The sequence below is a fragment of the Lynx canadensis genome, chromosome A3 (assembly GCF_007474595.2).
Source record: "Lynx canadensis isolate LIC74 chromosome A3, mLynCan4.pri.v2, whole genome shotgun sequence".
Classification (NCBI taxonomy): domain Eukaryota; kingdom Metazoa; phylum Chordata; class Mammalia; order Carnivora; family Felidae; genus Lynx; species Lynx canadensis.
In genome coordinates this window covers 23,432,619-23,448,633 of record NC_044305.1, presented here as the reverse complement: position 1 = coordinate 23,448,633, position 16,015 = coordinate 23,432,619, and the positions used below count along the sequence as shown (strand labels likewise).

Sequence of the window (16,015 nt, the reverse complement as noted above, 5' to 3'; positions counted from 1 at the left end):
ATATAAAATTATTTAAAAACACTTTGCCAAACATAAACTACAATACTAGGAGTCAAAGATCTGGATTCCAGTTTTAACTCAGCTATTCTAATATGATCTTTACAAGTAATTTAACCTCTACAATGCACAGGTTCCTTATAGCAATTATTAGTAATACTTATGAGCATTTGTTCTGTGACAGGTACTTTCCTAGGTACTTTACATATATAAACTCACTTAAAACTCACAATCATCACCGAATGACCTAGGAATATTGCCATTATCCCACTTATATGGATAAAGAAACTGAGGTATACATAGGATAAGGAATTTCCCAAGGCCACAAAGTTAATACAATGGCAGGGTTAAGATCTGAACCCAGACAGCCCAACTTCAGGATCCATGCTCATTTATGGGGTGAAAGGGTAAAAGGAATATCTCCAAAGTATCTTCTAACACTCTATGAACTAGTCTTGAAACAACTAAAACACAGTATAGTATTGTGGCAAGAGCCACGTACTTGGAATCAGAAAACACTGATTTGACTCTTGGCTCCACTGAAAGCTACAAGCCTTTGTTGTCTCTTCTATAAAATAAAGGAAAAAAATCCCTACTTCTCAGGACTTAAGAAAAATCAACAAACGTACCTTGTAACATGTCCAACTCAATAAATATTAAGTTGAATCTGAATCTCCATTTCCTCATGAGTGGGCAACAAGTGACAGGGATAATGTACATGGAGAAAGGTGCAGGAATTTTAAACGTAGAGAGGCCTTCTAAAGTGTCTCACAGTTTTAAAATTGTGTAACTGTTTTTAATAGGCTACTCACAACACCTTATGTTTCAAATGAAAAGTAAAGTTTCAAAATATTTTATTTCAGCTGAGGTTCGATCTGTTGGGATAATGTTCAAATAAGAGACCATTACTGGCTTTTTGTTTACTAATGCTGAATCATTTGCCAGAATCATCCACTGTTAGATGTTCCTTTCCTAAAAATGTAAATATGGGATAAGATGAAACTTCTGCAGATTCAAGCCAAGGGAGGCAGGGGGAAGTAAGAGGAAATTACAAGTAGGAACAATGCAAACTTTTGGAAGATCTTCTGAAGAATTTCATCATATTTTTCCCCACGTCAACAAAATTTTTCTCTGTAATTTTGGTTCTACTTGGTTTTATGCCAATACATTAAATCAGTTCTTATTAGAAGAAAGAAGCAATCAGCTCTGTTCTTTCCTTCTCCAATCCTACAATAACAACTCTTGTTCAAACCCTTAATTGAAACTGAGCAGAAAGGGTATGTAGCAGAAAGGGTATTTGAATCCCAAGATTCTTATTGAATAGCTGTGTGACCCTGAACTAGCTACTCAACATTCTGGACCTCCATTTTCCCTTATGTAAAGTGGGAATAATAAAAGCTACCTCACAGGAGTGTTCCAAGGATCATATGTAAAAGCACCTTGAGAATACTAAAATACACACAAAAGCATCATTACTGTTATTAACAACTGTTACTGAATTATGTAAATAAGCTTCTCTTTCACCAGCAAACTGTCATAGAAAAAAGAACTATTTTCTTAAAATATTGTTTTTAACCTGGAATTCCCTTTCTCAAAAGCTTGCAGTGCCTCCAAGTGCCTCTTTAATCAAACATCAACACCTGATCTTGACCAACTAGACCCCTCTAGACTCATCTTTATATTTACATACCCTGCCTTGTATTCTCCATTCAGCAGTTCCAAAACCTGACTCAGATTCTCTGGTTTGGGAATTACTACTCCTCTCCACACAAGCTAATTCCCTTCTAGTCAGTTCCTCTGGGACTCTCTTCTTCCCTCCTCCCCAACCCATGAGTTCATTAGCTTCAAAAAGTCTCCTCAGGGGCACCTGGGTGGCTCAGAACGTTAAGCGGCCAACTCTTGGTTTCAGCTCAGGTCATGATCTCAGTTTGTGAGTTCAAGCCCTGCACTGGGCTCTGTTCTGACAGTGCAGAGTCTGCTTGGGATTCTCTTTCTCCCTCTCTCTCTGCCCCTTCCCACCTTGCACTCTCTCTCTCTCTCAAAATAAATCAATAATCTTTAAAAAAAAAAAAAAAAAAAAAAGGTCTCCCCAGACTCCAGGTACTGGTTCTACTGACTCTACTTGGTCCATATTCCTTCCTACTTCTCCCAGTACTTAATTTATAAATATAAATCTGTGGGGGGGCCTGGGTGGCTCAGTCAGTTAAGTGTCTGACTTAGGCTCTCTCAGGTCATGATCTCGTAGTTTGTGGGTTCGGCCCTGTGTCGGGCTCTGTGCTGACAGCTTAAAGCCCGGAGCCTGCTTCGGATTCTGTCCCCCTCTCTCTCTGCCCCTCCCCTGCTTGCTCTCTCTGTCTCTTTCAACCTCTCTCTCAAAAATAAATTTTAAAAATTTCTAAGAAAGAAAGAAAGAAAGAAAGAAAGAAAGAAAGAAAGAAAGAAAGAAAAGAAAGAAAGAAAGAAAAAGAAAGGAAGATATTTTTAAAAATCTGTGGAAGTACTTAGCTCCCTCTTAAAGGTACTAACATATCAGGCCTATAACAATTAGCAAACCTCAACTTCCAAGTTCAGGAAAACATTTACAGCCATTTCCAATGGTTAGAATTACTGCCTTAACTTAGGCTAATATATACACCATTATTAAGTGGGAAGAGGTTTTATTGTCTTTTTACCTCACCAACACTTCAAAACCAAAATCTTAAAGACAGGTTTCATGTTTTTACTTTCTGTACATATTGTTAACTGCAGGTGATTTTACATTTGTATTTCAAAATATTCTGACAGACCAGTTTTTCAACTACAGCTTTAATCAGTCCATTGACCAGCCTGTTGCTGCATGTGTTTTTTAAGATACTGTACATAGTATTTTCCTTGGCTTACTCATGAATTGGAAAAGGCTTTACAGGAAGTCCATTCTCCTATTCTCCGTAGTTTTGCTTTATAAAGTGACTATAAACACTGAGTTAGCAAATACTGAACCATTGCTCCTAGAGAAAATACAGGGTTAGGTTCCTGCAAGCCTCTGGTCACAACATTTTCATAAACTAATCAATACATAACCTTGTGTGTTTCTCTTTAAAGACATCTTATTATTTATAAATATACAATTAACTCATTAACATTGAACTCATGGACAATAGCACTGTAACTCACTCCTGAACAAAACTTATCTAACACGTAAGTTTTCTCTATAAGGAATATCACAGCCTTCTTGCACTTAGTAACACTAGATAACTACATTTAGGGGCCATATTAAACAGGGAAATCACCAACAAGGCACAAAAATACAAAAACTTTAGCATTAAATAGACTGTGAAAACAATACTTATTTACAGTATAAGAGCTGAAATAAGTCAGCATATCGACCTCAGCAAGGACTTGCATGTTGCAGCTCCAATTTTTCACTCCTCTGCACATATCCATAAATGATCATTAAAAGTGCCATGAATATTGATTTGGGAATTACAAATAAATCTTAGCAAGTATAATGAATTCAAAAATACAGAATCTTGAATAATGAAGATCAACCATAGTCACCAAATCTACTCTGTAAATGTTCACTGGTTCCTGTAGTCTGAATGCCATGGATACTAATTTAATTCCATAATCCAGAGGATAAACACTATTGTAGCAAACTATCCTGCAAATTATGAAGTGGCATGCTATACAAAAGGATACTTAGACATACCAGAGGAGCAGAGAATGTTCAACAATTCCTTCCATCGTTACTGAATCCTCTGCCTCCTCCCACTTTGTTGGGGGTTCCAATCTGAGCTTTAAAAGATTGATTACGGGGTGCCTGGGTGGCTCAGTCAGTTGAGCGTCCGACTTCGGCTCAGGTCATGATCTCACGTGAGTTCCAGCCCCGCGCCGGGCTCTGTGCTGACAGCTCGGAACCTGGAGCCCGCTTTGGATTCTGTGCCTCGCTCTCTCTCTGCCCCAACCCACTCGCATTCCGTCTCTGTCTCTCTCAAAAATAAACATTAAAAAAAATGTATATAGGGGCGCCTGGGTGGCGCAGTCGGTTAAGCGTCCGACTTCAGCCAGGTCACGATCTTGCGGTTCCGGAGTTCGAGCCCCGCGTCAGGCTCTGGGCTGATGGCTCAGAGCCTGGAGCCTGTTTCCGATTCTGTGTCTCCCTCTCTCTCTGCCCCTCCCCCGTTCATGCTCTGTCTCTCTCTGTCCCAAAAATTAAAAAAAAAAAAAAAAAAAAAGTTGAGAAAAAAAATGTATATATAAAAAAAAAAGATTGATTACATCCGGGAAAGATTTGAGCAAATCATTTAATATATTAAGATTGGGCATATCAGTAAATATATGTATTAATTATTATGTACATTAAAATCTCTATTATAGAAAGGCAGAAAGGTACAATAAACCCCAAGATACTAGTATGAATTTAGAGTTATTGGTATGGGTTATTAATATGTATAGACAAATACAGAAATAGATGTGTTTATGTAAATGTATACACATACATGTGCTTCCTATTCCTGTCCTGATAAGTCCTGGAAGCAATGACCACATCCAGCATCCAGACTTGGTTTCTAAATAGTACTAGTCACTAAAAAGAACTAGTGGTCTCTGGAAAAAAGTTGACTTCGGAACAGGGTTGATGGTCCTTAAAGCCTTACTTGCAAAGAAATGGCATTATTTGATCTGTTTAGTAGCTCTTTAGAAGACTCCATCCAATGTAAAACTCATTCAACATGAAAAAACTGAAAAAAACATTTCTGCAGGAGCACTCATTGAAAACAACTGTTTAACTTCATAACTGCCTGAGGCAATGGATAATACATGGAGAAAACAATAGGCTAACAAAAAAAGCTTAAAAGGAAAAGCAAGAGAATGAGCTTTGAAAAGGTATGACATATTCCTGGGAATCTGAAGGCCACGCATATGCACAGGGCTGTGCACAAGAACAGGAAAGACCTGAGACCTCTGGTTAACCTTGAGGCTCTGCACAAGCAGGAAGTGAAATTTAAGGCAGAGATGTTAAATGATTGTAAGACTGTTGATGGTGTACCACAACATGTGCACAGAGCCCTTCAGCAAAAAACAGAAGACTTACTGGTTCCAGGTATTTAAGAAGTCTCCAATCATTACCTGACCACTAAGCTAACTGAGATGAGACCATACAACAAAGAATATAGACTTTACAGGGTTAATTCAGAAATATCACTAAACAGAAAAATAAAATAACAAACTCTGGGAAAGGACAGACCTGACTTCCAGAGTTGCCACATATTATTTAAAATGTCCAGTTTTCAAACAAAAAACAAAAACAAACAAAAGTATGAAACATGTAAAGAAACATAAAAGCATGGTCCATACACAGAAGGGGAAAAAAAAATCTACAGAAACTGTCCCTGAAGAAGCTCACATGTTAGATAAACTAGACAAAGACTGTGAAACTATTTAAAGTTTATTTATTTTGAGTGGAAGCACAAGCAGGAGAGGGACAGAGAATCCCAAGCAGGCTCCACGCTGTCAATGCACAGCTCAACGCAGGGCACAATCCCATGAACCATGAGATCATGACCAGAGTCAAAATCAGGAGTCAGACACTTAACCTACTGAGCCACCCAGGCACCCCTAAATATGTTTATAATCTAAAGGAAACCATTCTAAAGAACTACAGCAAAGTATAAGAATGCTATCTCACAAAATAGAGAATATCAACAGAGAAATTATTAAAAAAAAAAAAAATTCTTGTGTTGAAAAGAACAATAAATAAAATGAACATTTCCCTAAAGGGGTTAAACCGCAGATTTGAGCAGAAGAGAAAATCAGTGACCGTGAAAATAGATCAACCAAGATTATCCAAACTAAGGAACAGAAAGAAAAAAGAATGAAAAAATTTTAACAGAGCTTCAGAGACCTACGAGATACCATCAAATGTACCAACATATGTATAAGGGGAGTCTCAGAAGGACAAGAGGAAATAAAGGGAAACAAAAAATATTTGAAGAAATACTGGCAGAAAATATCCTAAATTTGATGAAAAACATCAATCTATAAATCCAAGAAACTCAACTAACTCCAATAGCATAAATGCAGAGAAATCTATAAATAGAGATATGTTGGGTGCCTCAGTGGCTCAGTCGGTTAAGCATCCAACTTCAGCTCAGGTCATGATCTCACAGTTCGGTTCGTGAGTTGAAGCCCCACATCAGGCCCTCTGCTATCAGCACAGAGACTGCTTCAGATCCTCTGTCTCCCTCTCTCTGCCCCTCCCCAGCTCATGTGGTACACACACAAGTGCTCGCTCGCTCTCTCTCTCTCTCTCTCAAAAATAAGATGAAACGGGCACATCAGTGTCTCAGTTGGTTAAACGTCCAACTCTTGGTTTCAGCTCAGGTCATAATCTCACAGTTCATGAATTCAAGCCCTGCATCTGCTGTCAGCACAGAGCCTGCTTGAGATTCTGTCTCTCCCACTCTCTCTCTGCCCCTCCCTGCCTGAGAGCTCTCTTGCTCTCAAAATAAATAAACTTAAAAAAAATTTTTAAATAAATAATATATGATAATAAAATAAATAAAGTGTTAAAAAAAGACATCATAATCAAGCTGTTGAAAAACAAAAACACAGAATCTTGAAAGCAGCAAGAGAAGCTATTCAACATGTACAAGAGATCTTTGATAACATTAATAGCTGATTTCTCCTCAGAAACCATGGAAGACAGAAGGCAATGGGATGAAAAATTAGGACTTTCTAGATAAACAAAAACTGAGAAAACCAACAGCAGACCTGCTCTACAGCAAACACTAAAAGGAGAACTTCAGGCTGAAATGAGACCTCTGACAGTACAGTAACTCAAATCCACATGAAGAAATAAAGTGCACAGATAAAAGCAACTACTTGGATAAATTAAAAAAATACAGCATAAGTATATTTTTTGTTTTTAATTATTTTTATTTTTTTAATTTGTTTTAATGTTTTATTTATAAGAGAGAGGCAGAGTGTGAGAGGAGGAGGGGCAGAGAGGGAGGGAGACACAGAATCCGAAGCAGGCTCCAGGCTCTGAGCTGTCAGCACAGAGCCCGACACAGGGCTCAAACCCACAAACAGTGAGATCATGACCTGAGATGAAGTCAGAGCTCAACCAGTTGAGCCACCCAGGCATTCCTCTATTTTTATTTTTAACTTAAAAGGCAACAGCATAAAGCAAAAATTGTAAATCTATGCTGATGGGCACACAATGTTTAAATATATAATTTGAATGACATTAATGGCACAAGGGAGCCAGGAAGGAATGGAGCTAAATGGAATCACAGGGTTTTTTTTTTTTAATGTTTATTTATTTATTTTTGAAAGAGTGTGCGCGCGCACATGTGTGTGTGTGCGTGTGTGTGCGCGCAAGCGCAAGCATGGAGGCAAGAGGAAGGAGGGAGGGGCAGAGATAATCCCAATCAGGCTCCATCTGTGCTGTCAGTGCAGAGCCCAACGTGGGGCTTGAACCACAACATCATGACCTGAGCTGAAGTTAGACACTTAACCAACTGAGCCACCCAGGACCCCCAAAGTTTTTATATATTACTGAAATTAAGTTGATATTAATTCAAACTGGATTGTTATAAATCAAGATGTTAATTGTTATCACCACAGCAACACAAGGAAAATAATAAAAAATACAATAAAACCTTATACCATATACAAAAATTAATTCAAAATTGATCAAAGATCTAAACATAAGACCTAAAACTATGACACTCCTAGAAGGAAACATAAGGGAAAAGCTTCATGACATCAGATTTGGCGATGATTTCTTGGCTATGACACCAAAGCCCAGACAACAAAAGAAAAAATAGTTAAGTTGGACTTCATCAAAATTAAAAACTTTTGGGGCGCCTGGGTGGCGCAGTCGGTTAAGCGTCCGACTTCAGCCAGGTCACGATCTCGCGGTCCGTGAGTTCAAGCCCCGCGTCGGGCCCTGGGCTGATGGCTCAGAGCCTGGAGCCTGTTCCCGATTCTGTGTCTCCCTCTCTCTCTGCCCCTCCCCCGTTCATGCTCTGTCTCTCTCTGTCCCCAAAAAAATAAATAAACGTTGAAAAAAAAAAATTAAAAAAAAAAAATTAAAAACTTTTGTGCATCAAAGACTACTATCAACAAAGTAAAAAGATAACCCATGGAATGGGACAGAGTATTTGCAAATCATAGATGTGATAAGGCACTGATTCCAGAATATAAAAAAAAAAATTCCTCAACAACAAACAACTCAATTAAAAAACGGGCAAAGGACTCAAATAGACATTTGTCCAAAGATATACAAACGGCCAACTTGCATATAAAATATGCTCAACATCATTAATCATTAGAGAAATGCAAATCAAAACTACAATGAGATATCACCTCACACCTATTAAGATGGCCACTATGAAGGAAAAAAAAGAAAGAAAATAATAAGCATTAACAAAGATGTACAGAAACTGGAGCCCTTATGCTTTCCTGGTGGGAATGTAAACTGGTGCAACCACTGTGGAAAATAAAATGGCAAATGCTCAAAAAATTAAATATAGAATTACCATATGATCCATATGATCTACTTCTGAATATATACCCAAATGAAGTAAAAACAGCGACTTGAAAAGATATAAATAGTGGCAGCACTATTTCATAATAGCCAAAAGATGGAAGCAACCCAAGTGTCTATCCTCAAAAGAATGGGTAAACAAAATGTGGTTTATACATACAATGGAATATTACTTAGCCTTAAAAAGGAAGGAAACTCTGACACATGCTACAACATGGAAGAACCTTGAAGACATTATGCTGAGTGAAATACACCAGTCACAAAAGGACAAATACCCTATGATTCCACTTATATGAGTACCTACAGTAGTCAAAATCATAAAGACAGAAAGAATGCTAGCTGCTTGGGACTAAGTAGAGGGGGGCATAATGATTTATCATTTAATAGGCAGAATTTCAGTTTTGCAAGATAAAAAGAGTTCTGTGAATGACGGTGTGATGGCAGCATAACAATGTGAATACATTTAATACCATTCTGAACTGTATAGTTAAAAACTATTAAAATGGTACATTTTATATTATCTATATTTGACTACAATTTTTTTTAAAAAGCACAAGAGTGGGGGCACTTGGGTGGCTCAGTCAGTTGACCGACTGCTTCGGCTCAGGTCATGATCTCACAGTTTGTGAGTTCAAGCCCCGCATCAGGCCCTGTGCTGACAGCTCAGAGCCTGGAGCCTGCTTCAGATTGTGTCTCCCTCTCTCTCTGCCTCTCCCCCACTCACACTTCGTCTCTGTCTGTTTCTCAAAAATAAATAAACATTAAAAAAAAATTTTTTTTAAATAATAAATAAATAAATAAATAAATAAATAGCTAGCTAGCACAAGAGTGGCTTTCTGCGGTTTCTAATACTGTCAAAATAAAGCAAAAATGACCACCAATGCCCAGGACAGCTCATAAACCATAAACAAGTCCCACTGTATTACTCAAATATCCAGTTCCTCTGCTGGAGCTACTTAGCAATAGCAATGTTTTAGCTTCCTCTTCCTTCTTAAACCCATTATTGGAGAAGGGAAAAAAGAGTAAAAAAAATAAGGGGAAACTAATGAGAATGTTTCAAGAATATTACTTCTCTGTGGTTCAAATTTCTTACCTTAAAATGGGGGAAATAATAGTGCCTACCTTGTCAAAGGGCTAGTGTAAGGATTAAGTTCACGTATATATACAGTATACAAGAGTGCTTACCACATGGTAAGTGCCCTATAAATGTTAGCTATCCATATTACTCCCCAGGAAAACTCAACATCTTATTTCAACTACAACCTATATCTCTGCTTGCTTAGTCTCTCCTGAACACCAACTCACCAGCTGCTTAAAAAAACAAAACAAAACAAAAAAACAAACAAACAAAAAAAAACACTTAGGGCACCTGGATGGCTCAGTCAGTTAAGCCTCCAACTCTTGATCTGAGTTCAGGTCTTGATCTCAGGGTGGTTACTTCAAGCACCACGCTGGGTGTGAAGCCTACTTAAAAACAAACAATAAAACACCACCATCTCCAACTGGATATTCTCAGTGAAGGACACTGCTATATTAATTCAGTCATCCAAGGCAGAGCTAGGACTCACTGTTAGACACCCCTCTCCCTCACCCTCAATATCTAACCTTCCACCAAACCCTGTAGACTCTGTTTCCTCAATACTTGTTGAAATCATCCCTTCCTCTATAACCACACTTTCCCTGCCTCCTCTTAGTACAGGCCTTCTACTTCTTCCAGGATTACGTGAATAGTTCTGGCTGGACTTTGGGACCCGAAACTCAGCCCACTCTGACTGATCCTTCCACAACTGCTACAGGGATATATTAAAGCAAAAATCTCCTAGTGGATGTAAGTGTTTATATGTTTTTTTTTTTTACTTTTTTTACACTTTCAAAATGAAATTTGTAAATTTCAATTTAAAAATGATAAAAGAAACTAGGGGCAACTGGGTGGCTCAGTTGGTTAAGTGTCCAATTTTGCCTCAGGTCATGATCTCATGGTTCATGAGTTTGAGCCCTGTGTTGGGCTCTGTGCTGAAAGCTCAGAGCCTAGAGCCCGTTTCAGATTCTGTGTCTCCCTGTCTCTCTGCACTTCCCCCCTCACACTCTGCCTCTCTCTCGAAAATAAATAAATATTTTTAAATTTTTTTAATAAAAAAAAGAAAGAAAGAAACTAAAGTGTTCCCCTCATCAGTGGTGGTTGCAGGAGAGAAGAGGAGAAAAGGACTGCAAAAGACTACAAAGAAATTTTGGAGACTGACAGATATGTTCATTATTTTTATTGTGGTGATAGCTTTTCAAGTGTATACCTATGTTAACAGTTATCAGGGGTTAAGCGTCCGACTTCGGTTCAGGTCATGATCTGAGTTTGAGCCCTGCATTTGGCTCCGTGCTGACAGTTCAGAGCCTGGAGCCTGCTTCGGATTCTGTGTCTCCCTCTCTCTCTGCCCCTCCCCTGCTTGCACTCTGTCTCTCTCTCTCTCTCTCTCTCAAAAATAAAATAAAACATTAAAAAAAATTTTTTAAACAGTTATCAAATTATATAATTAAATAAGTGCAACACTGTACATCAATTATTCTTTAACTTTAAAAATTTAAATGAAAAAAGAGTAAATATCAAAAAAACCCTTTAAAAACAAACTCTTTTGCATTAAAAACAGAAGTTTTGACATAGATGCCATCTACAGCATGATAGATGACACCAAGTAATATGTATACATCGCCATCAAGGACTACCTGTCTGTATCCAGCACAAGTACCAAAAGGTCAGGGAGTGCATAACCTTGTCCTAGAACCCAGTCTCCAGGGCCAGGCGCAAACTGGCAACCACAGGAAACCAGCCTAGACACTGAGCTGCTATCAGCTCACGTTAGGTTGCACACTATTCAAAGCTCCTCAGTGTGCATTTGTAGTTTACCCATGATGCAACTCCTCAACCCATTTGAAGGACTCAGGGTCTCAGCCTATAGAAGTACCCCAGTGGTTTATACTATAGGCAGGAGAGAAACTTTAAAATGAAGATTGGGTTGGTTTCAACTTGAAAATTATTTGAAAAATAAAATCCAAAAATGAAAATTATTTGAAAAAAAAAAACTTTAAAAATAAATCTTCCCTTGCTTAAAACATTTCAAAGGGTCCCCTGTGCCTCAGGATAAACCTCTAATCCTAACCATGAGACACAAGGCCCTGAATCCTACCATTTCACCATAAGTGCCCAAGTCAAGCCAGAGTCACATACAGTTCTTGGTTATCTGGCATTAATAGCATATGCTCTCTTTCCCCTTCTCTAATGCTCTCGTTTAGTTCAGGCATCACTCCCTGATGGATGCTTACCCTCAAGCTGGTTTAGTATGTCTCTACTCTGCTCCTATAGCACCTGGTACAAACTTCTATCACAGCATTTCAAGTATTGTATTAGGAGTTCTCTTTTCTGTCTCTCCTGTTAGACTATAAACTTCAGGCAGAGGTCTATGATTTTCATCCTCAGTTCCTTGGATAGTTCCCAGAATGCAGTACTCTCAAAACAGGTGCTGAACTAAAAGGAAGAGAAGAAAAGCACTTAAATGTCACCTGTATCAACTGATTTTCAGATCAATCCTATCAAACTTACTGTTAAGGAAATCTGAGGCTCAGAGAAGTTAGGGGACTGGCTCCAGGTAACACAAAATAAGTAACAGAGCCACACTTTCAACCAAGGCTCTTCAGACTCCTAGAAGGTAGATTCCCTATATTTGTGAATTCCTCAGCACCTAACCCAAATGCCTCTTCAGAATAGGTAATCAATAAATATCTGCTGCTTTCATGTTTACTGTCACTTTCAACTAGTATTAGGGGAGATTCCATTGCTTTGTCACACAGCACATTATATAATAAGAAACTTTTAAAGATTCATAGTATAAAGTAAAAGTGACTTTTCCTTATCTAAACTTGCTTTTTATCTAAAAGGATGAGCAGAAAGGAATAAATAGCAAAAAATATGACAAATAGAGGGCAGTTAGGTGGTGTCTATGGATGCTACCACCTAAGAAGAAATAAACCTGCAACAGTCCACACACTCAGGGGCAAGAATATTTAATATATCAGGCAGGCCCTAACTTCCAAGATAAATCAAGGTGTTCCTTTCAGGTATATAGCCCAATAAACTTTTCATCTTTTTCCTGACATATCCATCTTAAAAGTGTAATAATTTAGGACATCCTACTTGCCATTTCTCCCGCAGTTCTCAGATCTGAATCAATTTCTGCCCTGGCATCAACAATTACTTCACTAAGTGAATCTTTCTGTAGGTTATATGAGCTATTCTTCAAACAATTACTGAGCAGAACAGAGAGTACCGCACTTTGCTAGGCTGACAAGAAATACAAGACATAAAATTGCAGTTCTTATAAACCATATATAAAAAGATTAGAAACAGAAGTGTAAATAACTCACACGATAGCCAGAGGCAGGAATGGGCAGTGTCTGCTACGAAAAACAATGTCCTTGACCCAATTTCTGAAAGACTAGCTAAAATGATAAACCCTCCCATCACTCAATGATTAGTAACTAGGTTCTGTATCATCCTAACCTTTTCCTGCTGCCACTTTCTTTCTCCTTGAATTCCCAGATGTCAGAGTATGCTAGAAGGACAGGGCTGAATCACAAGGGCCGTAGTTTCTCACAAGAGTGCTAAGAAGTCAAGTAATTCCTTCCTCACTTCGTTAATTCCTTCAACATTTATTGAACACCTACGGTGTGCCATACACTGTGCTCGGCAGAGTATGAGCTCGGTTTGCGTGCAGCTTTCAATCTCATGACCTGAAACAGTATTCCACTTAACTGTACAGTTAAGAATCGTCTTACTGATTGGTCTCGGAAACAAACCCAGAGAATCTCGGAAACCGAAGGAACTGCAGATTAACGTCCCCATTTTTCCCGTCGGGACACTGAGACCCGAAAGTGATTTGCCCAAGGTCACACTGGGAATCAGTGACAGAACAGAAACAGGAACCCAGGCCTCCCGAAAACTCCAATCAGTGCCCCCACGTGCTGCCTCTCCCTGAGGGAGAGCGGTCGCAAGAGGTAAGTGAGGAAAAGCAAACTTCGCCAGATTTGGGTCCGATGTCACTCTCTCCCTCCTCCAAAAACGGGGAAGCCACCACCAAACCGAGGGTAGGGGAAAGTGGGCAGCTGCCTCAGTTTCCCCGCAGAAAGGCGACCGCGCAGCCTCGCTGCCACCCAAGCTCCCCTCCTGCACTCTCCTCCAGCTTCTCCCGCCCTGCCCTTTCCGACTCCAACCCTGGGGGCGACCGCAGAAAAGTACTCCCTCACTCACAAGGACTCGCACCAGCAACGCCATGTTCCTCTGCAACCACTTCCGGGTAAAGAGTGGCCTTCCGGAGTCCCCGCTGCCCCCTCCCCTTGTCTAAGTTGTCCTTTCGCCGGCGGTACCTGGCAACGGCAGCGCAGGCGCACAGAGGCGCCTGCGCTCAAGAGCGCGCACTTTCCCCGACCTGGCGCGCGCCTCCCGTTCTCCCCTGTCTTACCCCTGTGACACGTCACAGAGACTCACGTCTTCCCCGCTGCACCTGTCCTCCTTGACCAATAGCCTTGCGCTTTTCATAGCTCTCTCCTTAACCACTTACTTCTCCCTCACCCAGCCTCACTCCTCAGCGCCCCGTTGTCAGAATTCTTTCTCAGACTCTTCCCCCACGGGAATACCTCCCCTTTTCACTGGGGGGTGAAAAAAAAAACAGGACTTTGGGGGATCCCAATATTGAAGAGCTCCCAAAAAACGAGTATGAGAAGTTGTTGTAGAGGAACACAGGAGAGTGTTCAGCTGAGTCCTGAAAGTCAAGAGGGCAGTCACATGCTGACCCGAGGCCTGAAGAGGAACTTTTGGGGTTTCTGGCCGGTTGGTTGTTTAATGTGAACATCTTTGAGTTTTGATAGGAAATAATTGTGAAGGTGAAGGCACAGAAGAAGGAATCAAGGATACAAGGAGTTTCTTGAGGAGGTGGGAGAGAATCACCTTGGCTGGTGGACCTCTTCCACTGTATCCCAAGAGCAGTAGATGCTCCTGGGGTTGACTGGGAGCAGAGGGGCAGGATGTTAAAAGACTTCCTCTCCATTCAGTCAACGAAGACCCAGTGAATGTTCACTATGTGCTGGTCACAAAACAGATGTGTATAATGGCTTTGTGGAGCTCTAGACTGGTGAAGGGGGCACACAAAATCTAATAAACCAAGGAAAAAATAAAATAATTAAAAATCGTGGGAAGTGCTTTGAAGGAAACAAAGAGCTAAACTTGAGAATAATATGGGAAACTACACTTTAGATAACATGGCCAGGTAAGGCCTCTCTGAGGAGGTGACATGTAAGTTGAGACCCAAAGGATGAGAAGGAGCTAGCCATGGGAAGTGACTTTGAACATGCTATTTTATCAGCAAATGTTGGGGGATGAGAGAGGGAAGAAAGATTCCAGGACAAGAGTCCCGAGATAGGAAAGAATAAGGGTTTATTTCAAGAAACGAAAGAATTAGGTATTTACCAGAAAGAAAAACACTAATGCAAAAAGATATATGCACCCCTATGTTTATTGCAACATTATTTACAATAGTCAAGATATGGAAGCAACCTAAGTGTCTATCCACAGATGAATAAAGAAGATGTAGGGTATATGCAATGAAATGTTACTCAGCCATAAAAAAGACTGAGATCTTACCATCTTCAACAACATGAATAAAGCTAGGGGGTATTATGTTAAGTGAAATAGTATGACAGAGAAAAACAAATACCATAGGATTTCACTTGTATGTGGAATCTAAAAACAAAACAAGTACGAAAGCAGAAACAGAGTCATAAATACAGAAAACTGGTAGCTGCCAGTGGGGGCGGGGGGATGGGTAAAATAGGTGAAGGGAATTAAGAGGTTAAAAAAATCCCAGTTATGGGCCCAGTTGAGTGTCTGACTTCGGCTCAGAACACGTACAAGCCCAGCATCGGGCTCACTGCTGTCAGGCTTGCTGCTATCAGCATAGAGCCCACTTCGAATCCTCTGTCCTCCTTTCTCTCTGCTCCTTCCTTGCTCATTCTCTCTCTCTCTCTCTCTCTCTCTCTCTCTCTCTCTCTCTTCCAAAAATAAACATTTAAACAAATTCCAGGTATGAAATAAGTCACAGAGATGAAAAGTACAACATATTAATCAATAATATTGTGGGGCGCCTGGTGGCTCAGTTAAAGCACCCAACTCTTGAATTTGGCTTAGGTCATGATCTCACAGTTAGTGAGTTCAAGCGCCACGTCAGGCTCTGTACTGACAGCATGGAACCTGCTTGGGATTCTCTCTCTGCTTCGCGCACTCTCTCTCTCTCTCTCTCTCTCTCAAAATAAATAAACTTAAAAAAAAACAATATTGTAACTTTGTATGGTGACAGATGGTGACTGCACTTACCATGGTAAGCATCGAGTAACGTGTAGAGTTGTGAAATCACTATGTTGTACACTTGAAACTAATATAACAGCATA

General features: G+C 39.8%; 1 protein-coding gene across 1 annotated transcript in view; it reads right to left on the bottom strand.

Annotated features, from left to right (window-relative positions):
• LOC115510160 (ubiquinol-cytochrome-c reductase complex assembly factor 1) overlaps nt 1-13,906 on the bottom strand; it is a 102,463-nt gene extending 88,557 nt beyond the window's left edge. The window contains exon 1 of the mRNA XM_030309717.1: nt 13,824-13,906. Coding sequence (XP_030165577.1) covers nt 13,824-13,847 — 24 coding nt within the window. The 5' untranslated portion in view covers nt 13,848-13,906. The remainder of the gene's footprint in view (nt 1-13,823) is intronic.
• Nucleotides 13,907-16,015: the final 2,109 nt, after the last annotated feature.